The sequence below is a fragment of the Mus musculus genome, chromosome X (genome assembly GCF_000001635.26).
Source record: "Mus musculus strain C57BL/6J chromosome X, GRCm38.p6 C57BL/6J".
Taxonomy (NCBI): Eukaryota; Metazoa; Chordata; class Mammalia; order Rodentia; family Muridae; genus Mus; species Mus musculus.
Genome location: NC_000086.7, coordinates 102,759,938 through 102,785,359, shown reverse-complemented (window position 1 = coordinate 102,785,359; position 25,422 = coordinate 102,759,938). Strand labels below are relative to the sequence as shown.

The 25,422-nt window shown below is 42.1% G+C and overlaps 1 protein-coding gene across 1 annotated transcript; it reads right to left on the bottom strand.

Annotated features, from left to right (window-relative positions):
• Window positions 1-5,863: 5,863 nt before the first annotated feature.
• Window positions 5,864-25,106, bottom strand: Gm9119. Its single transcript, XM_030251535.1, has 5 exons — window positions 25,085-25,106; window positions 7,563-7,621; window positions 7,126-7,262; window positions 6,239-6,299; window positions 5,864-6,055 (listed from the first exon to the last, which is right to left on the bottom strand). Exons 1-5 carry the CDS (start codon window positions 25,104-25,106, stop codon window positions 5,864-5,866), a joined length of 471 nt encoding a protein of 156 aa, XP_030107395.1.
• Between the last annotated feature and the right edge of the window lie 316 nt (window positions 25,107-25,422).

Here is a 25,422-nt window from a genome sequence, read left to right as displayed (position 1 = left end):
CTAAAGGGATCTGCAACCCTATAGGTGGAACAACATTATGAGCTAACCAGTACCCCGGAGCTCTTGACTCTAGCTGCATATATATCAAAAGATGGCCTAGTCGGCCATCACTGGAAAGAGAGGCCCATTGGACTTGCAAACTTTATATGCCCCAGTACAGGGGAATACCAGGGCCAAAAAGGGGGAGTGGGTGGGCAGGGGAGTGGGGGTGGGTGGATATGGGGGACTTTTGGTATAGCATTGGAAATGTAAATGAGTTAAATACCTAATAAAAAATGGAAAAAAAATGATTTGGAGTTAAAGTAGTTGCTTAATAAAGGAAAAATGAGGAAAAGTATCATGGGCAGAACTTTCCTACAAAAATATGAAAAGGAACTCTCAAGAAACAATAGGAGAGAGAGAGAGAGGGGAGAGAGAGAGAGAGACATATATATGTATAGAGGGGGGAGGGGGAGGGAGAGGGAGAGAGGAGGGAGAGAGAGAAGATCCCAAGACATTAAGGAGGCATTAACTGCTTTACTGAAGAACTCAAGTCAATTACTAGCACTTACATGCATCTAGCCAATGTCTCAAACTCAAGTTCTTTTAGATCTGATAGCTTAGACTGCCTCCTGTGGACATACATGAAAGAAAAACATGAATACACATGCAATAAAACAGGCCATAGTATTTCAAATCTCCATGAAACAATTAATTGGAGAACCACTAAAACAAATTGTTGATATTAACAAAAAACTATGTGAATAGAGAGTAGTGCTTAAAATAATTGTTAATATTAACAAAAGACTATGGAAATAGAGAGTGGTGCTATATATAGTTTTATATTATGTAAGTGTGGTGTGTGTGTGTGTGTGTGTGTGTGTGTGTGGTGTATGTGTGTAACATATTGTGCTTTTATATGTGTGTATTATCAACACTACAAGATCTAAAATCACCCGTGATATAAGCCTGTGAGGGAGTTTCTTGAGAAGCATATTTTTAATAGGAAAGCCCAACTTGAATATGGACAGCTCCGTCTACAAGCTGCCCAGATAGAAAGAAGGGAAAGGTTTGGCTTTCAGTTGGCTTGCCTTTGTGTTCCTGGCATGTTTCTAGTGCTGGTACTGCTGTTATGACCACTTATGTTATCATCATTCACCGACATTAGAACCCAGTTAATTCCACCTTTAGAAGTCCTCCAGGCTTTCAGTATCAAGTATCAGTGGCTGGGGGCACCATAAGTTGAGGAACTGCATTAAGGGGCCACAGTATTAGGAAAGTTGGGGAACCACTGGTCCAGGGCTTTACAAAGTTTAATTTATGTCTAATACTGAAAGTGAACCTCTATCAACATGAGCTAAATTCTGTTCAGTAAAACTATTACTTGCCCATGTGACACAAACATTAACATACCAATTCAAACATGTAATAAAGAAATGTTATAGATTGGAACTTTTAAAGGTCTGCCAAAATCTCATGACTTGAATGGCTTGGTCCTCAAGGCAGCTGCCATCAGCAGTGAAACCTTTGGCAGGTGAATGACTCGGGAGGTCTCTGACATTGTGAATGAATTATTGTAGATTCCTACACAGTTGGCTAATGTTATCAACTGGACAGAATCTAAAATTCCCTGAGAAATGGCTTCTGGGCATGCCTCTGAGGGATTATCTTGATTGTGTTAATAGAGAGGAAATGTTCTGCCAACTGTGGGCAGCACCTTTCCCTGGCTAGCACCCTGGACTATATAAAGAGAGAAAAGTAAGTAAGCAAGAGCCACCTGTCTATGCTCCCTGATAGTGGATGTGGTGTGGTCAACTGTCCCAGGCTCCTGCTGCTGCTTTGACTTCTGTATCCTTGAGCTTGGACGTGAAATAAATCCTTTCTCCCCTGAGTTTCTTTGATCAGGATATTGCAGCACAGCAACAGGAAAAAGAAACCAAGGCAATACTTCAATGGTCTATAGGAACGTAGTAGAAAGGGTTAAGGACGACTTGAGGGAAGTAGGCTATGAAAGGATGTCCTCAGCAGGTGCCTTGACTTTGCACCCTCTCCCTTCCTACCTACCATAATGAACCAGTTTGCTTCACTATGGGCTCCTCAGCATGATACTCAAATTAGAAAACCTGTTTTTAAATTACTTGTAGCTTAGTACCAGGAGCACACAGCAGACCTCAGAGCAGAGGTCCCTGGGCATGTCTACGAACACTGTTTGTTTACCTTACTTAAATGTAAGAAGCTCCAGCTACCATAGCCTTCCTCGGCCATCAAGATCTCAAACAAGTGTAGCGAGGCTGAGAAAAAAGGAATATCCAGTCTCCTCGATCCTTTTTAGCTATACTCTTTGCACTACAGTCAGTGGCACAGGAAGAAGTGTCCAGACGACAATCCATAAACAACACAGAAAACTAGAAGACAGAAGACTAGAAGAAGACATGGACTAGAGAGATCTTTCAGCATTTAAGAACATTTGTTGCTCATGGAGAGGGCCCAGTGCAGTTCTCAGCACACACATTGCAGTTTCCAATGATCTGTGACTCCAATTCCTGGGGCCCGCATTCCTTTTTCTAGCCTTTGCATGGACCAGGCATGCATGAGGTGCTCCTGTGCACATGCATAGGCACACACGCGCACACGCGCGCACACACACACACACACACTTAGGCAAATATTCATAGTAACGTCTGCCTGGAAACACAGTTGTTCTAAAGGTTCACTCAGCAGGATAACTATATTCTGGCCCTTTTAGGCCACATCACAATGTGTCGAGTCCTTTTTTAAAAATGAAAGTTCACATCTCATCAGAATAATAATTTTGAAGAACAACAATCTAGTTCTACCAGAAAAATGATTATTGATATATTTTTATAATCTGATGCAGGTAGATGGGTTTCCATATGTCTGTTTCATGCATATCTAGCTCTCTTGGACTCTTTGCACACACCGGCTTCTCTATCACAGCTCCTTGTCCCTCTCGCCACCTGTACACATGTCAATCTCAGAATCCCCCTTCCACTTTCATGTCACAGATATGCTATTACCTTCTTTATCCTCTCCTTGAATATTCTTTTTCCACCTCTCATGGGCTCTTTTCCAATTGTATTATCTCTGCCTACACTCATGTATGCGTATGTGTGTTTGTGTGTGTGTGTCTCTCTGTGTGTGTCTGTGTTAAAAAAAATTAAACTTATGAGATTAACCTGAAGTACTGTATATCTGACGTAGATTTCCTCAAAGTATAGTATTTTCCAATTCTTTCCATTTTCTGGTAAATTTCATTTTTCCTTATAGCTGAACAAAATCTGATTTTGTGTATTACTATATTCTCACTACACATTAACCTGTTGATGGCCATCCACACTGGTTACATTACAATTATTCTGTTGCTTCACTCCTGGGATCCTATGACTTGAGATGTGTAGTGAAGCCAGTCCCTGATTTGCTCCAGTGCCCTCTGCATCTCTGCCAGGGCTCTCCCTCTAGTCACCCATCTATCCCCCTTCAACCACATTTTCCTTCTCCTCCCAGGGGTGTGCAAGTGTCTCAGGAATTTCCTGGCAGGGGTGCTGTTCCTGCTTTTGTGAACTCTGCATTACATGATGCAATCTAGTTTTAACCCATGGATTTGGCTGCTACCTTCTCATTCTGTTTAATGCTCCTGATATTCAACAGGTAAAATACTTTGAACACTTGTATTTGGATATCATGTGATACTGATTTTCTCAGTTGGAGAACAGGCAGGGATTACTAGCAGATTTACTGAAACTACAAAATATATCAATATCACTTCCAAACTGTGGCACATAAATAGCAGTGTCTTGTATCACAAGAATCAGTTTGGGGATGGGGGGATGGCGGTGGGCATGAGTTACTGTGCTATGTATCCTTCTACTCTGATGCAGTTCCAAACCAACCTAAAATAAAGATGTTTGTTTCTATTGTAACTAATCACATAGCACTGTGTGGCCGTGTACACTAATGCGCCTTTGAACACAGATGATTTTAACTGTTTTCTGATTAATATCTTCCAAAATCTTTTGTTATTAAAATACTACATTCCAAAAGGCTTTAGTTTGTCCTTTACCTTTTGGGCAGTAGAATGTTAATTGGATCTACTTTGAGTAAACTTTGTGGACAAAAGATGAAAGCCAGGGATAGCTGGGACGGGCTCTTACTGGACCACAAAAGTGAAGTGTAACACTTCAGGACCCCAGAGAGTCATTCCTTTACACAGGCAAAAACTATAGTCCCAATTCCATAAGCTCACTCTCATAACCACTATATTAAATGAAGTGTATAGTCAAATCCATCAATCCTTAATTGTTTTTCATAATCTCACAATTATTAATATAGTACTCACAGTAGAAGTCTCAATTTAAAAATAAACAACTTCTTCAACTTTGGTGTTCATTCACATTTTGGTACTGTGAGGTAAGCAAGTGAGAAGGCATAGAGCATTTCCCCCCTTGAATTATCCTTCCCCTAGAAGCCTGTGTTTGGCCTCTGTGACAGCATTGATTTTTTTTTTACCTTAACACTTCCTGTTCAAATGAACCCACTGTAACAATGCTCTGAAATGAAGGATATGTTCAGAGTAATCATTGAGGCCATGTAACATATGAGAGTAAAAATAGTACAGAGGTGAGGGTTTCAAACTGTGAACTGTGACTGTACATGACAAAGGGAGACATATCAAAAAGCTTAACTGTGAACATTTACACAGATATACAAACAGAACTAAAATATACCAGTCAGAGACTCATGAATTATGAGACACTTGGAATGCAGAATGTGAGGTCTGAAGACCCCTGATACAAAGGCACCTGGCCTCATGAAAATAATAGTGTCAAAGGGGCCATAGTCTCTTTCCTTCCTCCAATGTTTGTTGTATTTCCCTCTTGTCTTTCTTCTTCTTATGCCACAAACTTTATATTGTTGTTCATCCTTTGGGTTGCAGACACCTTCAGCTACTTGGGTTCTTTCTCTAGTTCCTTCATTAGGGGCACTGTGTTACATCCAATAGATGACTGTGAGCATCCACTTGTGTATTTGCCAGGCACTGGCATCGCCTCACAAGAGACAACTATATAAGGGTCCTGTCAGCAAAATCTTGCCAGCATATGCAATAGTGTAGTCAAGGAAGTTGTACACCTCCTCATACTCTTCCTCTAGATTTCGGTCTGGCCTACATCCCCAATTCTTCCAGACGTCTGTGAGAAGCAAAGTCTCCACTTTCATTCATTGCTCTTTATTCCAGTATGTCTACCACCAAGTGGCTTCCCAGTAACACACTTCATGAAGTTGTACTTTGTTGTTGTTTTGTTTTATTTGGTTTGGTTTTGTTTGATTTTGTGGTGTTTTGTCATCAGGGCCCGGCCTTCCTCTCCAGTCTCTCCAGCTGTGGAATTCTCCTCTGAGCTTATGACTGGAAGGCACCCACGCTCCAAATCTATACACACAAATGCTCTGAAGTCATCACCACGCCCTCTGTCCCTTTTAGACCATTCTTCTTATGCATGACCTCCCAGGTCTCCCCAGTTGACAGTGAACTGAGAATGTTGACCTGGGCTGGGAGTCATGACCACTTCCATTCCTTCTATTTGACATGATCTTGCACTCAGGTAAGACCTGGCCACCTTGGAGGCCTCAGTCTACTTGGGTGTTGTTGTTGTTGTTGTTGTGGCGATGGTGGTAGTTTTTTTTTCTTTTTTGTTTTGGGGTCAGACACTGGTCATTTGCTGTTGAGCAACTGGTGCTAACTGAAGATTCTCCTAGCAGCCCCTGGAATACCATCTCTTAAGTCAGAGTGAGGAAGTTAAGTGTCTGAGCCTAGATAGCTCAGTTTCAAAGTTCACAGGTATAACTAAATTACAACCCCTCCAACTCCTCAAGTCTCCCTACCTTGTGTTCCATGTCCAGGAAGATAGGTATTGGTCATTTTGCCACGCCTTTTTGGAGAGGCAGAAACAGGAGGAGGCAGAGGAGAGTTTCTCAGAGCCATCAGAGCCTCAGCAAACTCCAGCTTCCTCTTCCACTCTATGGCAGCAAAAACAGAATCCTGCTTGGTGGCATCAGGGACCTGCAAAGGAAATGACATTAGAGAATGACACCTTGTAAGCCATACCTCCTTCCACCTGCACAGGAGCCTCTTCAAGTGACCAGGTCCTCCAATCAACACACACCCCACCCCCAGCTTTCTGTTCGTGCCATCCACTAAACTCATTCCCTCCAGAGGACCTGGATCCCACCACTTTGTCAGGACCTGTGGCTGCAGTAGAAGAGGTTCAGGGACTGCACAGTTTTGCACGATCACACTTGAGTATCTGGAAACAAGGACAGGAGTGGTCAGGGGATTAAACCCTCTGATGGACAGCTCCTACCAGAACACTTGGAGGACCAGAGCTTTGGAAATCAAGCTGGGGAAATCTGAATAGCTTGAAAATGTTGGTCTTTTTTATCTAGGCGCCCTCTTAGCCTGCTTTCTTGTCAAACTTTTATATTTTTCTTGAGACACTAATTCATACCATATCCTTCCTCCCAGGGATACTTTGAAGATGATGAAGAATGCAAGGTGACTATATTCTAGTCTGCAAAGCATCTGGAGAGATAAGAGTACCCTCCCTTCTCAGGGACTGACTCTTGCTTCCATTTTGCCCAGTCCTCACTGGTTATGAAGGACAAGCCAGTATATTCTCTAGGAAGTTTTCTCTGCTGGCCTTCACCCTTCCTCTGGGTCTCTGTGGCCCATTCCCATCACGACTTCACATCCCAACAGGATCTTCTCCCATGTCCATCTATAGTCACATCGAATAAGAGGCCAAGCGTGATGAGGGCTTACTGTGTGGTAGGCCTTCTTCTAGTCCTGTTGTCAGTGTTGTAAATGTAACTGGTTTCCCAGAATGAGTACTGGAAACCATATTCTTGGGAAAATGAAATACTTATCCAAACTCTCAAGATTAGGACACCTAAGCACAGGAGTGGTCCTCCCTTCCCTTCTCCTTCTGAGGTGCTGCCTCTTTCACCTCTACATTTCTTCTTCCTTTTCCTCCTTCTTTCTCCTTCATCCACCTCCCGTGGCTTCAACCATACCATAGTTTCAGCATAGAGTACTATGAGACCCGTCTGGCTCTTAATCCTTACTCAACTCACCTTTTGGGCCTGGCAATGGGACCGAGGTTCTTTGCTGAATAAGAAATCACAGATTGCTGCTGCTGGGTCACTGGAGCATAAGGCAGAACGGAAGGTTCTTGTGGCTTGCTGCGCATCAGAGTGTCTTGGGAACTTCCCTGCAGGAGTAGAGACAACAGTAGGAATTTGGGTGTCAGGTCAAGCATGACTCAAGGAGAGATGGGAGTGTTGTAGGAGGAGCAGGGGAACCCAGGATGTCAGAACTTGAAGACCCTGAAGACCAGTGAGGCTTACCTTTAATTTTCAGTTCAAACTGAAAGGTAAGAAGATGTTAATCCCAAGGTCTTATGGGTAGTCATGGTAGATTTGGGGATGGAACTCATGTCATTAGGATACAGTACAGGGGCCTGGGAAGTAGCTTCTCAAAGCAACTCCCATAAGCAACAGGGTCTTCTTACCTCCCGTGGGGTTTTGGGGGGCCTGGTCTCATGCTTGTGCACAGTGCTCTCTTTCCAATCTGTAAAACACCAGGTACAGCTTAGATTTGCCTCACTGTCCCCATCTTTCCAAATATGATGCATATATGTGACAATGTACACTAAGAAGAATTAAAACAATCTTTAAATGCTGAAACACAATACTAAATATAAAGTCATTGAATAATATGTAAATGATTTAAGCTCTAAACACATTTATTTATGAGCAACAAAAATTATCTTAGTAGTATATATATATATTCATATATATCTGTGTGTGTTTCTCTACACATATATATACATATATGTGAGTATGTATATGTATGCACACATATATACATATATGTGAATATGTATGAAACTTAAGACTTATAGAAGGAATTCAAGTGGTACAGGAAAGCATGTAACAATGATGTAAGAAAAATATTTATGTATAAAATTCTCATTAAAATATTTTCAAAATAAAAAATAAAAATATTCTTCTAAAATTAAAGGTTTGAACTCTATGTGCTAATATAAAAATAATATATACTTCTATTTTTCACTAATAAAACTGTTAATGTAAAGATTGATTCTGCAGACATTAGGAAATAGTTTAAATAAGATGCAATCCTGACATCTGTAGTCCTTGCAGTTATGAAGGCAAAGAGATGATAGATTGAGTCCAGAGTTAAGACCAACATAGGCAATAACGGAAGCCCTATTGTCACATTAAACATGCACAAAGCAGGTATTAGTTGATAAATTTTTCAGAGTTAAAAATTATGTTTTTTATGTTATTATATTATGTCTTAGATATTGTTCTATCATCATGTCAAACCCACGACCAAGGCAACCTATAGAATGTAATTGGAGGGTTGCTCTCATTTTTTAGGTTAGGTTGGTGTGTTAACATTAGCATGGAGAATGTATCAGGAGATAGCAAGCATGGTGCTAGAGCAGTAGCTGAGCTCTTATATCCAAACTACAAATATTAAGCAGAGAAAGGGAGACTGGGTCTGGCATGGGCTATTGAAACATCAAAGCGGGTTCCCCACCTCCATGGCTCAGTAACACACCTTCTCTAAAAAGGCCTTAATTCTTCCTCAGTCCACCAACTGAAAACCAGACACTTAAAAATATATACCTATACGGTTCATTTTCACTCAAACCACCATAGATTATAATATCATCACCTTATTTCTCTCCTTACTTTCCTTCCCCTCCTTGGTCCTTTTCAAATTCATGACCTTTCTCTTTTCATTTTCCCAAAGAAGTCAACATCCTTTGTAAAATAAACATATTTATTAAGAGATCTAAATGGTGAAATTGAATGAAGAAAAGTCAAATCTTTTTATGGAACTCTGTAACTATGAGTGTGTGTGTGTGTGTGTGTGTGTGTGTGTGTGTGTGTGTTTGTGTAGTGTCCAACAGTGCATATATAGAAAAGAGGTAAAGTGCTAGTGAAAAACACTTCTTAATATTTTATTTTGTGACAATTTCATGTGAGTACTGTGTTAACACTGTTGACTTGGGGGACCGTGAAAGGTAGCCTGTTGCAGGTCGACCAGCGGCTTGCAAGGAACAGTAAGACTGAGATGGCAGCTCGAGCTGAAAGAAAAGAACTAGGCGGAGAGAAGAAAGAACGGAGCCAAGTCAAGGCAGATTCCGATCAAAGCTCAATTTTACTATTCCAACATGCAGTTATGAAGGAGGGGAAGGGGTATGATTCCCACCAAATAATCCTGGGGTCCGGTAACAGGGTGACCACGTGTATGGCTCCGGAACAGCAAAGTGGCGGGCTCCAGAATAGCAAAGTGGCAGGCTCCAGCAGTGGGCGTGGCAGAACGATTGAGCAGCAAGCTCCACCACCACCCCATGTAAACAGTGAAGCCTGAGCAGGCAGGTTTCAGGCTGGGGAGGGGGCGCTACATCTCCTCCCTGTTGTTAATAAAAAAAAAAAAAAAAAGAAAAGGCTGGCCTGAGGCATAAAATTTATTTATGCTCAATAGTTCTGCCTGAATTCTTAGGGCTAAAGAAAAAACCCATATCCGTGGGATTTCCTAACTTTTCTTATGGTAAACCGTAGCTGATAAGACTGTCCTTTTTGTCCTAGTAAACAACTAACAGATTAGCCCTGAGCTGTAGGCTCTGACTTTATAATGCTAATTAGTACTGAATAGGTAACTTCCTAGTTGAATTTTAAAGTAGTCAGCTACAGGCTGTTGGAACCCTGGTGAAGGTTGACTGTACAAATTGAAAGGCACTTTATTATGAATAACACTGAAGGAGAGTATGTGGATATTCCTCCACATTCTTGGATGACAGGTGGGGAACAGGGAGGAGGGGGTTACAACCGGCTCCATAGTACAAGGCAAATTGGCTTTTTTAGGGTGGGAAGCTGTGAAGGGCTTGCCTTTCCAACAGTACGGTCTCCAACCTCTCTCCCCACCTCTATTAATTAAGTTTAATAAGGCCACACTTAACTGAGGTGATCAAATGATTTTCTCATCTGTAGATGAGTGGGCTTTTAACCTTGGCTTGGGGGGAAATTGACCTGATTCCTCCCGTGGGTGCTGTCACAACCCACACTTGTGGCTCTTGGTATCTTTTGGGGAGGGGAGGCAGAGCCTTAGAAAGATATTTTTGGTTGTAACTGGAAATAGATATCAACCTCCATCCAAACCGGGTGTATCTCACAGAGAACCCAGAAATGGTTAAGCTGGACCTTCCCCTGCAGTAAATCTCTGCACCCAAGCGGTACCCATACTGTATTCCTATGATCATGAATCAGTATGCACAGTTCTGAGTACTGTGCAGCTCCTAAAGGAGAATTGTCAACCTCAGATTTTAGCAAGGCTTAGACAAGAATTATGTCATTAGTAACACCATGATTTGTGGCTAAAATAGGAGCTGGAAGTCATCCTCCTCATTTCTGTTATTCCCACAGCCTGAGGAACTAAGGGGACCTTGCAATAACAGCAAGGGTGGAAAACCAGAGGCCAGCTAAGACTAAGCCTGTCTATCAGAATAAAAACCAATCTCTTCTAGTATTAGAAATATCTGCCTTTCTAGCCCTAGTAGTAAACCTAAATCTCAAATCAGACCCAAGGCCACAAGACATGCTGGAATGTCCTTCAAATGAAAATAGCAGTCACCACCTGTACACTCTCGGGGTTGGGGATGCGCGCCCACTGCAGTCCAGCTGGAGGATGTTGATTGAGAAATTGAGATCTAGACAATGAGAAGGTAGCAATGCAAATCTTCTTTTGGGGAAGTCCAGGTACTTTATTCAGTTGCAAATTGTAAAGCTAAAGCTCAGAGTAGCAAGAAAACAGCTTTTCTGGGAGCCTGAGTTCCCAACTGAATTCTAAGCAAAAGAGGAATTTTAGTCCTCAGAGTGATACTTACAAGAAGATTCAGGATCTGTGTTCAACTGACGAATTAATCTCTCAGGCAACCACTGCGCTCCATCTTCTTCTCGTGAAAAAACACAAACTGAGCCCCTTCCCCGGATTAGAACCGGATCTGGACCCTTCCATTCGTTAGTTAATGGGTCCTTCCATTTTACCAATGCATAAGAATTAGAAGTAACTGGATGCCAGTGGTGATCCGCTGCAGACTGACCTTTAATATCAGTTTGCAAAAAAATTAGAACAAATAAAGTAAAGGCAAGATGTGCCTTTGGTGACCTTGGGGGATATAACTGCCCCTATTTTGTCTTAAAAAGCCAATTCTTTAAGGTTCAATGAGCACGTTCAATTATTCCTTGTCCCATGGGGTTATAAGGAATTCCAGGTTTATGTTTAATACCGAATTCCTTACAGAATGAAATAAAATTTTTACTAGAATAGGATGGCCCGTTATCTGTCTTAATAAGTTTAGGCAATCCCATGGCATTAAAGGCAATGATCAATTACGTTTTTAGAAGCCTCTCCTGTATGCAGAGAGGCAAAAAGAAATCCTGAACAAGTATCGATACAAACATGTATATATTTTAGTTTTCCAAATTCTGCTTAATGGGTTATATCCATTTGCCAAATATGATTAGGCATAAGGCCTCTAGGATTGACTCCTAAATGTGGCACTGGAGATAATGTAATACATTTAGGATATTGTTTTACAATCATTCTCGCTTGCTCCTTAGTGATCTTATGTTGGAGCCTTAGGGTATGGCTAGAGAGATGAAACCTTTTATGATCACGTTTGGCCAAAGCAACAGGATCTGAAATTAAGGCTTCTCCTATTAGAGCTCTGTCAATGCAATCATTGCCTTCAGCTAAAGGTCCAGGAAGACCAGAGTGAGATCGTATGTGGCCAATATAAAACGGATTTTTCCGGACGAGAATGATGTTTTGCAATTCTGAAAATAAAGATCCTGACGGTGTATTGATGTTAAACGTACCACGGGTCTCCAATAAGGGTACTGATTATGCAACATATGAACTGTCACTAAAGATATTAAAAGCCTCATGTACAGACTGAAAGACCTTTAGTACTGCTGTTAATTCGGCTGACTGAGCCAAAAGGCCAGGAGTCTCTATGATAACTTGTTGATTATTAATAAGATATCCAGTTCGCCCTTTAGAGGAGCCACCAGTAAAAATCAATAGAGCATTATATAAAGGCTGTAAGGAAGTCATTTTAGGAAATATCACATCATGTACATTTAAAATTTTTATCAACCTATCTTGGGAGTAGTGGCTATCTATAGTTCCGTTAAACCCTATTTGTTCAAGCAACCAATCTGTACTATGCTGTTTCAGCCAAGTGTCCTCACTTATGCTGTAAGGCTGAACAATGATATCTGGCTCTTTGCCGAAATAAGTTAATGCCTGCCTTCTTCCGGTGATAATCATCTGTGCCACTGCTTCATGATATGGCAAGATATTACGTTTAGGAGAAATCCTCGAATGTACCCACACTATAGGAAATTTTTGCCATAGTAGTCCTGTAGGCACATGAGTCGTATTAAAGATTAACAGATGCAGCACAAGAAGTAATCTATATAAGTGACAAATTGCTCTTCAATAGCTTTTTCCACTAGCTGTAAGGCCAGCAATCCTTCTGAGGTTAGGAATCTAGGGGAAGTGGGATGAGAACTCCCTTTAAGAATATCAAATAAAGGTTTCAACTCCCCTGTAGTAAGCTTTAAATAGGGGCGAAGCCAATTAATATCACTTAACAATTTTTGAAAACCATTTAAGGTCCTTAAGTTATCTCTATGAATAACAATCTTCTGGGGAAAAACAGCTTGATCAGTGAGTCTAAAACGCAAATAATTGTAAGGATCCTGAGTTTGTATCTTTTCAGAAGCAATTTGCAATCCCTTATCAGCTAAGACTTTTTGTAAGCCCTTGTAACACAAAAGCAAACCCTGGGGGTCCTTTCCCGCCATCAAGACATCATCTGTGAAATGAATGATGTAAATATTTGGCCATTGTTGCCTAACAGGCTGAATGGCTTGTGCCACAAACTTTTGGCATAACGTGGGACTATTACCCATCACCTGAGGGAGAACTGTCCATTGATATCTTTTCATGGGTTCCTTGGAATTTATAGAAGGAACACTAAAAGCAAATCTTTCACAATCCTTTGGATGCAAAGGAATGGTAAAGAAACAATCTTTCAAATATATAACAATCTTATAGTATCCCTTAGGAATGGCTACTGGGGAGGGAAGCCCCAGTTGTAAAGTTTCCATAAGTACCATGGTTTCATTAACTTTTCTTAAATCTTGTAACAGTCTCCATTTACCCGATTTCTTCCTGATAATGAAAATTGGTGTATTCCAAGGAGAATGAGACTCCACCAAATGTCCTGCTTCTAACTGCTCCTGCACTAGCAAAGAAGAGGCCTCTATTTTCTCTTTAGGTAAAGACCACTGATCTACTCACACCGGAATATCATTAAGCCATTGGATTTTTTCGGCGTGGGATGCAGGTAAGATAGTGGCCACTACTGAAAATACTTTAAACCTCTTGTGTTAGAGTGAGGCTTAGGATCCTCAAAATTCTTAATTCCCTGTCCCTTCTTTATTAGTCCATGACCATGCAGGGGTCCCTGCCTGAATGTCTGCTTAGTCACCATCTCCTTAGAACTGCACATAATAACTCCCATCATTACATCGGCCCCAGTATCTATTAATCCTTCAAAGCTTTTTCCATCAAACGTCAAATTAAGGTTAGGTCTCTGATTAGTAGACTAATAGATTGCACCCAATTTATGCCAGAGGAGTCAAAGTATTTTGTCCTCTCTCATTTTTAAAGAATTTATACAGTGACTGACATAAAGGGATCAAAGTAAGTTGAGCAATTCTCTGATTAGTGGGTACAGTTATAACACCATGAGGGGAAGCAGCTATGATTTTAATTTCTCCCTCATAATCATTTATAACACCTGGATAAATTTGTAGGCCTTTTACAATAGAACTGCTTCGTCCTAAAAGAAAGCCACAGGTTTCTTTTTTTTTTTAATTTATTTTTTTATTAGGTATTTTCCTCATTTACATTTCCAATGCTATCCCAAAAGTCCCCCATACTCACCCCTCCCCCCGATCACCTACCCTCCCACTCCCCCTTTTTGGCCCTGGCGTTCCCCTGTACTGGGGCATATAAAGTTTGTAAGTCCAAAGGGCCTCTCTTTCCAGTGATGGCTGATTAGGCCATCTTTTGATACATATGCAGCTAGAGACAAGAGCTCCGGGGTACTGGTTAGTTCATACTGTTGTTCCACCTATAGGGTTCCAGTTCCCCTTAGCTCCTTGGGTACTTTCTCTAGCTCTTCCATTGGGGGCCGTGTGACCCATCCACTAGCTGACTGTGAACATCCACTTCTGTGTTTGCTAGGCCCCGGCATAGTCTCACAAGACACAGCTATATCTGGGTCCTTTCAGCAATATCTTGCTAGTGTATGCAATGGTGTCAGCGTTTGGAAGCTGATTATGGGATGGATCCCTGCATATGGCAATCACTAGATGGCCCATCCTTTCGTCACAGCTCCAAATTTTGTCTCTGTAACTCCTTCCATGGGTGTTTTGTTCCCATTTCTAGGAAGGAGCAAAGTGTCCACACTTTGGTCTTCATTCTTCTTGAGTTTCATGAGTTTAACAAATTATATCTTATATCTTGTGTATCCAAAGTTTCTGGGCCAATATCCACTTATCAGTGAGTACATATTGTGCGAGTTCCTTTGTGATTGGGTTACCTCACTCAGGATGATACCCTCCAGGTCCATCCATTTGCCTAGGAATTTCATAAATTCATTTTTTTAATAGCTGAGTAGTATTCCATTGTGTAAATGTACCACATTTTCTGTATCCATTCCTCTGTTGGGGGGCATCTGGATTCTTTCCAGCTTCTGGCTATTATAAATAAGGCTGCTATGAACATAGTGGAGCATGTGTCCTTCTTACCGGTTGGGACATCTTCTGGATATATGCCCAGGAGAGGTATTGCGGGATCCTCCAGTAGTACTATGTCCAATTTTCTGAGGAACCGCCAGACTGATTTCCAGAGTGGTTGTACAAGCTTGCAATCCCACCAACAATGGAGGAGTGTTCCTCTTTCTCCACATCCTCGCCAGCATCTGCTGTCACCTGAATTTTTGATCTTAGCCATTCTGACTGGTGTGAGGTGGAATCTCAGGGTTGTTTTGATTTGCATTTCCCTGATGATTAAGGATGTTGAACATTTTTTCAGGTGCTTCTCTGCCATTCGGTATTCCTCAGGTGAGAATTCTTTGTTCAGCTCAGAGCCCCATTTTTTAATGGGGTTATTGGATTTTTCTGGAGCCCACCTTCTTGAGTTCTTTATATATATATTGGATATTAGTCCCCTATCCGATTTGGGATATGTAAAGATCTTTTCCCAATCTGTTGGTGGTCTTTTTGTCTTATTGACGGTGTCTTTTGCTTTGCAGAAGCTTTGCAATTTTATGAGGTCCCATTTATCGATTCTCGATCTTACAGCACAAGCCATTGCTGTTCTATTCAGGAATTTTTCCCCTGTACCCAAATCTTAGAGGCTTTTCCCTACTTTCTCCTCTATAAGTTTCAGTGTCTCCGGTTTTATGTGAAGTTCCTTGATCCACTTAGATTTGACCTTAGTACAAGGAAATAGGAATGGATCGATTCGCATTCTTCTACATGATAACAACCAGTTGTGCCAGCACCATTTGTTGAAAATGCTGTCTTTCTTCCACTGGATGGTTTTAGCTCCCTTGTCAAAGATCAAGTGACCATAGGTGTGAGGGTTCATTTCTGGGTCTTCAATTCTATTCCATTGGTCTACTTGTCTGTCACTATACCAGTACCATGCAGTTTTTATCACAATTGCTCTGTAGTACAGCTTTAGGTCAGGCATGGTGATTCCACCAGAGGTTCTTTTATCCTTGAGAAGAGTTTTTGCTATCCTAGGTTTTTTGTTATTCCAGATGAATTTGCAGATTGCCCTTTCTAATTCGTTGAAGAATTGAGTTGGAATTTTGATGGGGATTGCATTGAATCTTTAGATTGCTTTTGGCAAGATAGCCATTTTTACTATATTGATCCTGCCAATCCATGAGCATGGGAGATCTTTCCATCTTCCGAGATCTTCTTTAATTTCCTTCTTCAGAGACTTGAAGTTCTTATCATACAAATCTTTCACTGCCTTAGTTAGAGTCACGCCAAGGTATTTTATATTATTTGTGACTATTGAGAAGGGTGTTGTTTCCTTAACTTCTTTCTCAGCCTGTTTATTCTTTGTGTAGAGAAAGGCCATTGACTTGTTTGAGTTAATTTTATATCCAGCTACTTCACTGAAGCTGTTTATCAGGCTTAGGAGTTCTCTGGTGGAATTTTTAGGGTCACTTATATATACTATCATATCATCTGCAAAAAGTGATATTTTGACTTCTTCCTTTCCAATTTGTATCCCCTTGATCTCCTTTTGCTGTCTAATTGCTCTGGCTAGGACTTCAAGTACAATGTTGAATAGGTAGGGAGAGAGTGGACAGCCTTGTCTAGTCCCTGATTTTAGTGGGATTGCTCCCAGCTTCTCACCATTTACTTTGATGTTGGCTACTGGTTTGCTGTAGATTGCTTTTATCATGTTTAGGTATGGGCCTTGAATTCCTGATCTTTCCAAGACTTTTATCATGAATGGATGTTGGATTTTGTCAAATGCTTTCTCTGCATCTAACGAGATAATCATGTGGTTTTTGTCTTTGAGTTTGTTTATATACTGGATTACCTTGATGGATTTCCGTATATTGAACCATCCCTGCATCCCTGGGATGAAACCTACTTGGTCAGGATAAGCCACAGGTTTCTACAGGTAGCGGTCCAAAGACTCCAGTAGGCAGAGTTTGGACTCCCATTTCTGGGGCTAATACTGCGTGGATGGTGGAATAGAAGTCCAGTCTTACATTTCCTGGGTTTGACCTGACAAGCTCAAAAACTGATCTTGTTGGCTGGGCAGCAGATTTATTTAGCCCCATAAGCTGTTTTCTTTGAGTAAGTTGTGGTCTGGGGCTGACCCCTTCCCTCGTTTCCCGGCACCGGGTGGCTCAAAACGCCTGGTTTAGACTTGCATTCTCTTGCCCAGTGGCGCCACTTCCCACATCGGGGACAAATTCCTGGGACACAGCCTGCTTGTCTAACCTCAGCACCTTTGTTCTTAGGACAATTACTTTTAAAATGATCCAAACTTCCACATTTAAAACATGCATTATTCCCTCGTTTCTGCGAGAACATTGCTTGTAAGTGGGTCCCCTGTGAAATTGCGCAGTATGGCCCGATGTCTGCGCAAAGAGGGACATATCCCACCAAATCTGTCTATCCCTTATGCGGTTGAATCGCAGCTCGGCACATTGCGTTAGCATTCTCATAAGCCAATTGCATAACAAAAGGACTTCCCGTGTCCGAACTTCCAAGGATTCTACTAGCTGAAATCAATAGCCTGTCCACAAAGTTCTGATATGGTTCATCAGAACTCTGCCGAATGCTATCTAAACTTCCACCAATATCTCCTTTGACTGGCAACCGTCCCCAAGCATGGCCTGCAGCTGTAGCAATCTGCGTGTACACTGCAACGGGAAAATCAATCTGATTTGTCTGTCCCTCATATGGACCCTCTCCTAAAAGCATGTTGCTATCCCAGTCTAAATTACCAGCCTGAAATTAAAGCGGCAGTTTTATTACTGGTGTCTCGCCATTCAGAATCCCAAAGCAAAAAATCTCCTGACAGAGTAGCCTTACAAAGAGTCTTCCAATCTAAGGGAGTTAAGTGTGACTCCATGACTGTATCCAATAAAGCTTGAGTGAATGGGGCTGAAGGGCCATATTGCACAACAGCCGTTTTTAACTCTTTCATCAACTTGAAATCCAAAGTCTGGTAATGTCTAGCCCTAGTATCTTGCTGATCAACTGCCTCGACCACAGGAAAGGCTAGCGTATCAGACCTATTCTGTCCTCGCCCACAAGCCTGACTCACAGCTTTTTCTAGTGGCACCTGGTGAACTTCAGAAGAGTTACTCTTCTCCACATCTCTTTTAGCTCCCGAAGCTCATTAGTCAACCTCTGAAGCTTGATTTCAAACTCTAATTTGCTTAGTCACGTGTCCCTATGAGTAGCACCTCCCAAGTTGGGGAGCATAGGTGGAGCAGGAGACTCGAAAGAAAAGCAATTCTCATCAATATAATGGGCAGCTCCTCTATCTGAGTGATTTTTGTTAGAAATCAGTTCATTGTCAGAGTTTCCACATTTATCAATTTTTGAGGTAAGAGGACCCTTTTCTGAGGAAGCCCTCTCTGATAGGCACTCCTCCTGAGATTCTACAAGCTCTGCCTGGGTACAATTTAACCCTGGAGAAGTGGCATTTTTTTATAGCATCATTTACAAGTGCCCAGAGGCCTAAGGTAAAATTGTCTGCCTGAGTGATTTTTAAGGCCTCACCAACTTTCTCCCAGGTTCCGCAATCTACTGTTTCTTCTTCCTTGAACCATGGGCAACAGCTATCTATCCTACCTAAAAAATTTCTTACCAGTTGTACTTCAAGCCTTACTCCTCTGGCCTGAAACAGCTCCTGAAAACTACGGACAACCGCCTGATCCATAATTTTAAACCCTACCTTCTCCCGCCTGAAACAGCTCCTAAAATCTGTGAATGACCTCCTGATTCCAGTTTCTAGTTCCGATTAATATGCTGCTGACCAAAGCAGAACCAGCATTGGGTTAGCACCGATTCAAGCTTAGTTCGTATCCTACCACACTCTCAGCAACACTTTACAAAAATGAAATTTTAAGCTAGCGCTAGCATATGTACCTGTTCGTTGCTCCAGTGCCTGATATGAAGACCCTTTGCTTTTCCCGTGGACCTCCACACGGACAGCATTCTCTCGCGTCCTTCTGCCATTCTTCAGATCCCTGTTCTGGCACCAAACTGTTGCGGGCCAACAAGTGGCTCACAAGGAACTGTATGACTGAGATGGCAGCTCGAGCTGAAAGAAAAGAACTACACAGAGGGAAGAAAGAACAGAGCCAAGTCAAGGCAGATTCTGATCAAAGCTCAATTTTACTATTCCAACAGGCAGTTATGAAAGAGGGGAAGGGGCCCAATTCCCGCCAAATAATCCTGGAGTCCAGTAGCAGGGTGACCACGTGTATGGCTCCAGAACAGCAAAGCAGCAGGATCCAGTAGTGGGCGAGGCCGAATGATTGAGCAGCAAGCTCCACCCCTATGTAAACAGTGAAACCTGAGCAGGCAGGTTAAAGGCTGGGGAGGGGAGACTACAGTAGCCTTATTGCCACTTAAGCTAAAGCTGAAAACACCAGTGATCATGAAGGGACAGTAGGCCTGATTTCCAGGTACCAGGTCCCTGTCAGTAGCTGCATTTCCCCATGGATTTATGGCCTTCACTCCTGTAAGGAGAATGCCCCAAACCCCTCCACATGAGGTCACATAGGCTCAACAAAGATCTCTATTTTAATGAGGCCTGGAGACTTAGCCCATAAGCTTTCCTTCCCAGACACTCCTTCCTGCAAAAGGTATTTAACCTCAGGACTGCCCTGAGAAATACGGTTCAGTTTTATTCATCCAACTTTTCACCATGACAATAATGTCTTAAAACCACAGACTGCCTATTTTCACCGGGATCCACAGTGGGGATTCATGGAGAAGGCCTCTGCACTCCCACCCACCATCATGACTAAGAAAAGCCCAAGCCCAAACAAACCACTGCCAGGCCAAGAAATCACAAGCAGGAGACACCCCCTCCTTTTCCCCCTCTGTGTCAGGCCAGATCCAGCCTGAGGGCAGGGGCCCTCTGCTCTCAGCTCTTCTGCTGCTCCCAGAGGCACCTGGGTTTCTGAGATCCTGAGAACTAGATAGCCTGGTCTCCTTGCAGGCCTGGGGACACCTGAGCCAGCTCAAGCTGTCCTGGGCCTCAGACTGTGCTTCCTCATCACCATAGTGATGTCCTCAGGGCTGACCGGTGGCCCAACACCTGCCAGGCTGGCGCCAGAGTGGGGTAAGCACAGTAAACTTCCCCTGGAGCAGCCAAGCCCTGTGGCAGAGCGAATGTGAGACCCCATAACCCTACATTGCCTTCTTCCTTTTCACTCCTCCTGTGTTGCTTTCATTCCTCATCAAATTCATTAATTTATCTTCTTTAAATACAGTTGTTTCATATGTATGTGTGTGTTCATGTAAGTCTATGCACACAGCCTGCTGAGATCATTTAGTTTTGCTCATATGTGTTTGTGTTTAGGCCCTGGGAAAAACCAATTTTCCTTCTCTCAGCAACCATTAATTATCTGTATTTCTTCTTCTAGGGGCAAAGCCTTGTGAGAATATTCCCCCCATTTACATTCACATGTCAACCAGTGTTGCCATTTTTTATGTCTTGTTTACCAACCATACAGTTGAGGTGTTCTGTCACTCATAGAATACATTGTCTCACAATAGACATCCCTCCCTAGTCCCCTGACTCTTACAGTCTCTCCCTCCTCCACAATGTTCCCTAGGCCTTAGATGTGGGTTGTGTTATACATGTATCAATTAGGGCTGGCTATCCCACACTGCATTGTTCTTTATATTTTGACCAGTTATGGCTTTCTGTAATAGTCTTCATCTGCTGCAAAAGAAAATTGTTTGGTGAGGAGTCAGAGGTACTTATTTATGGATATGAGGATCCGTATTTAGAATGAAGTTAGAAACTATACTGGTTTAAGAAAGGGACAGTACTAGGTACTCCTCTAGAGTTCATGGCTTCACCAGCTAGGAGGAGTGGTCTAGGTTTAGAGTACAGAGCCTGTATTCCCACCTACTGAGTGGTTCTTAAGTCCATTTAGAGATCTTGTCATTCTGGTCATTGTTGGGGTTCATAGGCATTACAGCTGGGAGAAATTTGATTGCTTATCTCCTTTGTCAACATGCATAGCTCTTTCCAGTACTGTATGGGTTAGTCTTCAGGAAGGAGACTTTCATGTCAATTCTACCTCAATTCCTCCAAGTGGTCTGCCCAAAGTATATTGTGTAATAGGGTCAACCTTTTAACTTTGGGGAGGCAGCCAAGGCCAATGGCCATTGTTAACTTACAGGTGATTCTACTAGAAATCTCCCATGGGACTTCAAAATGCTTTCCATCATCATCTGACTGACACAAGCTGGTGCTTCATGTGTGTGCTACATGGCTCTGCTCCCATCTGTCTCTCTGCTTGTCTACATGTTCACTTATCTGCTTCTAACCCTTCTCCAGGTCCTTACCCTTCTTACCTTCGCCCATCAAACCTCTTTTATACCAGATCTATTGCATGGTGTAATTATTTAGGACCACACCTTGGCATGGGGCTGTCAGGTACCCCTCACCCCCATTTTTGCCTTCTCAATTAGGTCTCCCTGGGTTTCCTGGAATGCAGGGTAACATGCTTGGGACTTATTTATACCTTTTCCATCTTAACTGAGTCCAGCTACACCTAGCTTCTTAATTGATCAAACCAGGCCACAGTATACCACCCAACATGGAAAAATTCTCCATTCTTTATTCCTTGTGTCTTGTCTCCGTTCCCACACCACTTAAACTCTCGTCTGTAACTTACAACATGTCAGGGCCAGGTGGAACCACACACATCCCTCCAACAGCTGCTGCAAACCAAAATCACTCCTGAGGTATGCACAGATCATGTGTTCGGGAATTTGATTCCATACTCTACCTGAAGTCCAATTCCTCCACATGGCTCTGGCTCTTAGCCTCCCTACATGGGCTGTAGGCCCCACCTCCTCCTGCAGCAGCCCTGCACTAAGAATGCTCTCTTAGCTCTGCCAGTGCCTGACAAATACAGAAGTGGGTGCTCACAGCCATCCATAGGACAGAGCACAGGGTCCAATGAAGGAGCTAGAGAAAGGACCCAAGGAGCAGAAGGGGTTTGTAGCCCCGTAGGAGGAACAACAATATGAACTAACCAGTACCCCCAGAGCTCCCAGGGACTATCCCACCAACTATAGAGTACACGTGGTGGGACTCATGGCTCCATATACATATGTACCAGATGATGGCCTAGTCAGACATCAATGGGAGGAGAGGCCCCTGGTCCTGTAAAGGCTTTCTGCCCCAAGTGTGGGGGAATGCCAGGTCCAGGAAGCTGGAGTATGGGGGTTGGTAATCAGGGGGAGGAGGGACAGGATACAGGGAGGGAGCTTTTGGAGGGGAAACCAGGAAAGAAGATAGCATTTGAAATGTAAATAAAGAAAATATCTAATAAAAAACAATGCTATCTCTCCCTTCATTACAAATTGACACATCTGACTTGCAGATTCTCCCTGCCACACACAAATGATTCCCAGATTTCTGATTATGCAAACATAATCTGCTCTACACTTAAGGGTATACTCCCCCATTCTTAAAAGCTTTTATCCTCAATTTCTTTACATTCTGCTCTGAAATGAAAAAATAATATCATAAAAGTATGCTGTTAACTCTTATCTAAGAATTTATAAGTTCCTTGTCAGATATGGGTTAAAACCTGTATAATCTGCAACGATATTTGTCTTTTTTCAGTTCTTGTTAAGGACATATATATGTATATATGTAAACAAATTCAACTCTGTGTGTAAGTTGGGATGCACTCCATATAGGTATAGTTGCATATAATTTGGTGCAACTCTCATTGTGTGTGTGTGTGTGTGTGTGTGTGTGTGTGTGTGTGTGTGTATAAAAGGTTAAGCCAGTGGAGGAATATGAATATATATGTATATATGTGTGTAAATATGTGTATAAATATATATGTAAAAATATATATGTATTAATATATTCATATATATGTATATATATATATATGTATATATGTAAAGTGAGCTACATGGCTTGCAACCTGCCATGTGACTTCCCCATCTTAACATGACCACATGGTATACAGCAACAATTATAAAACTTCTTAGATGTTGAAATTACATCTGATTCTTTCTCCCAGTCCTATGTTCCCAAAAATAAGACTCATACTCAAAATATATTTACAAATACCTTGCCCATATAGCTAAGCTGTTCTCTGACTAGAATCATAACTTAAAGTAATCCATTTATTTTGATCTACATTCTGTCATGTGTCCGGTTACCCATGCTCAGGTACCATGCATCTGTCTTCTCACATTTCCCTGGGTGGATCTCCTGAATGGCTCTATCCCAGAATTCTGTCTGCCTTCTGGATGTTCTGTCTTCTATATTCTGCCTTAGCTATAGACTATCAGATTTATTATTGATGGGTGCCCTATCCATAAGACTAAGATATTCTCTCTACAATTCATTTTTTGAGCCCAATGAAGGACTTTTTTCTCAAATATTAACTGAATACAATAAAAAGCAATGGAGATAGTTATGAAAATTTTGCAGAAGATTTACATTTATAATGTCCAGTCCATTTATATTTGGCAACTTAATGTATTCTTACATTAATCCCATCTTGGCGAGTTTAGAGTTCTGTATCTAAATCATTTTCTATAGTAACTTGTACTACCATTCTAAAAACAACTTCTTAGCCCAGAACTTCTGACAGACCTTAAGTGAAGCAGGATTATGAACGATTTGCCTACACTGTCTTGGCACAGCTTGGCAGTCAAACTCACTGTCTCTGTTTGTCTTTTATGAACACCATTTTGTCTACAGATGAATTTAGGTGGTTAGCTTGCCACAGTTGAAGCAACTTCATATGGAGGCTTTTGATGCTCACTATCTTCTTTGAAGTACAATGTGGGTGCTGTCAGGAGCAAATGTGTCTCATAGTCCAAAGATATTTTAATAATGTCTCTCAGGTTCAAATGAAAATTATGTAGGCCTCTAACCATCGCTGGCATCCAAACCCACCACTGTTTATTCAAATACTGTTACGGCAACTATTTCACCCGTCCATTTCTATCCTTGTGTGATTCTGATACCTGAAACTGGGTGATTTGTGAATTAAAGACATTTATTTGGGCTTAAGTCCAGGAGTCTGTAAGACAGAGCTTGGGCGGTGACCTCTACTTGGGGGCTGAGCCACTTTTGGCACACTTAAGAATGCAAACACAAAGGGACACAGATAGAAGACACAAAGGCTCACTTCCCAGCAACCCACTCGTGATAAGTTTGCCTATTTCTTTCTCCTATCACCGAGTAATAATACAAGAAGCCCAGAGCTTCAGAAACAAAGAAAGAAGAAACAAACAAACAACCAAGACTGGAAGCCACCCCCATGTCCCAAACAAGAGGCAGGCCACAAGAGGGAGGCAATAGCCCGGGAAAGAACATCAGGCCTGGAGCCTCTAGGTGACCTTGCTTCCTATACTGTGGGCAGCACTGGTCTGCATTTCTTCAGAGAATCAGTAGAGGACTGAAGGTTTAGTGCAAAACCATCTGATGGGGTGGGGGGCAAGACACTGTCTCCTCCCAAGGTAAACTGGGGCAGTCTTAGCAGGGCCAGGGCAGGTCATCTTAGAGAGGCATCTCAATGGCTGGTACTCCTATCACCACACTGCCCACAGCAGCCACGCCCCAAGTATTTTGCATTGGTACCTCTGACTTTTGATGCCACAAGCTTATTTGGACCACACCTGTCCAGCACAGTTCCTCAAACAAGGTATTACTACAACATGTTGTGGTAGGTCATGAGACCACAACTTAAGACGGGATTCCTTGGTTTCTGTAAACGATGAGAATAATGAGGTATGCCATGGGTTGGATGCTGTTGACTAGTGAACAGTACCTTGTGATGGGCTTTTCGTGGTGAGTACTGTTGCTGACTTCCTCTTTGGCTAGATTTGGGGGTTTGCTTTTTGGTTAGTTTGGTTTGGTTTGGTTTCTGGGTTTGTTTGGTTTTTTTCTCTGAAAACCTTAGGTTCAGGAAGGCTTTGAGTCACCTCAGGGTCTGGTCTTCCTCTGATTATGTGAATCCTGCTGGACAGGTTTCCCACCTGTCCTCTGGATACTTTCCTGGTCAGGCCTGGCTCCTTGGGGTTTCTGTATTTTAGGTTTCTCCTCTTTCTTAGCTTCAGAGGAGGCCATACACGTTCTCACCTCTCACCTGGATGAGAGTCATCTTTCTTTAAGCAAGATGTTTTGAGTAAAAGGCTCCCTACATTAATTAATTTTTCTCAAGAAGCCAGGACACATGTGCAGGAAGCTATTCGAGATGCAGAATCCCGAAACATCTGCCTTCTTATAAGGTTAAAATGCTGTTGCCAGAGATAATTTCCCTCCCTATTCCTGCAAAGACTGGCGATTTTACTGGTTAATACACCATCCTGTAAACCTAGTCCTTTCTGCTTGTGGTCAAACAGCTCTTGCAGTCATTTCTGACGCGCATTACCGTATCATGACTTAACAATTTTTGTTTCTTGGGTTTCTGTGGCTTT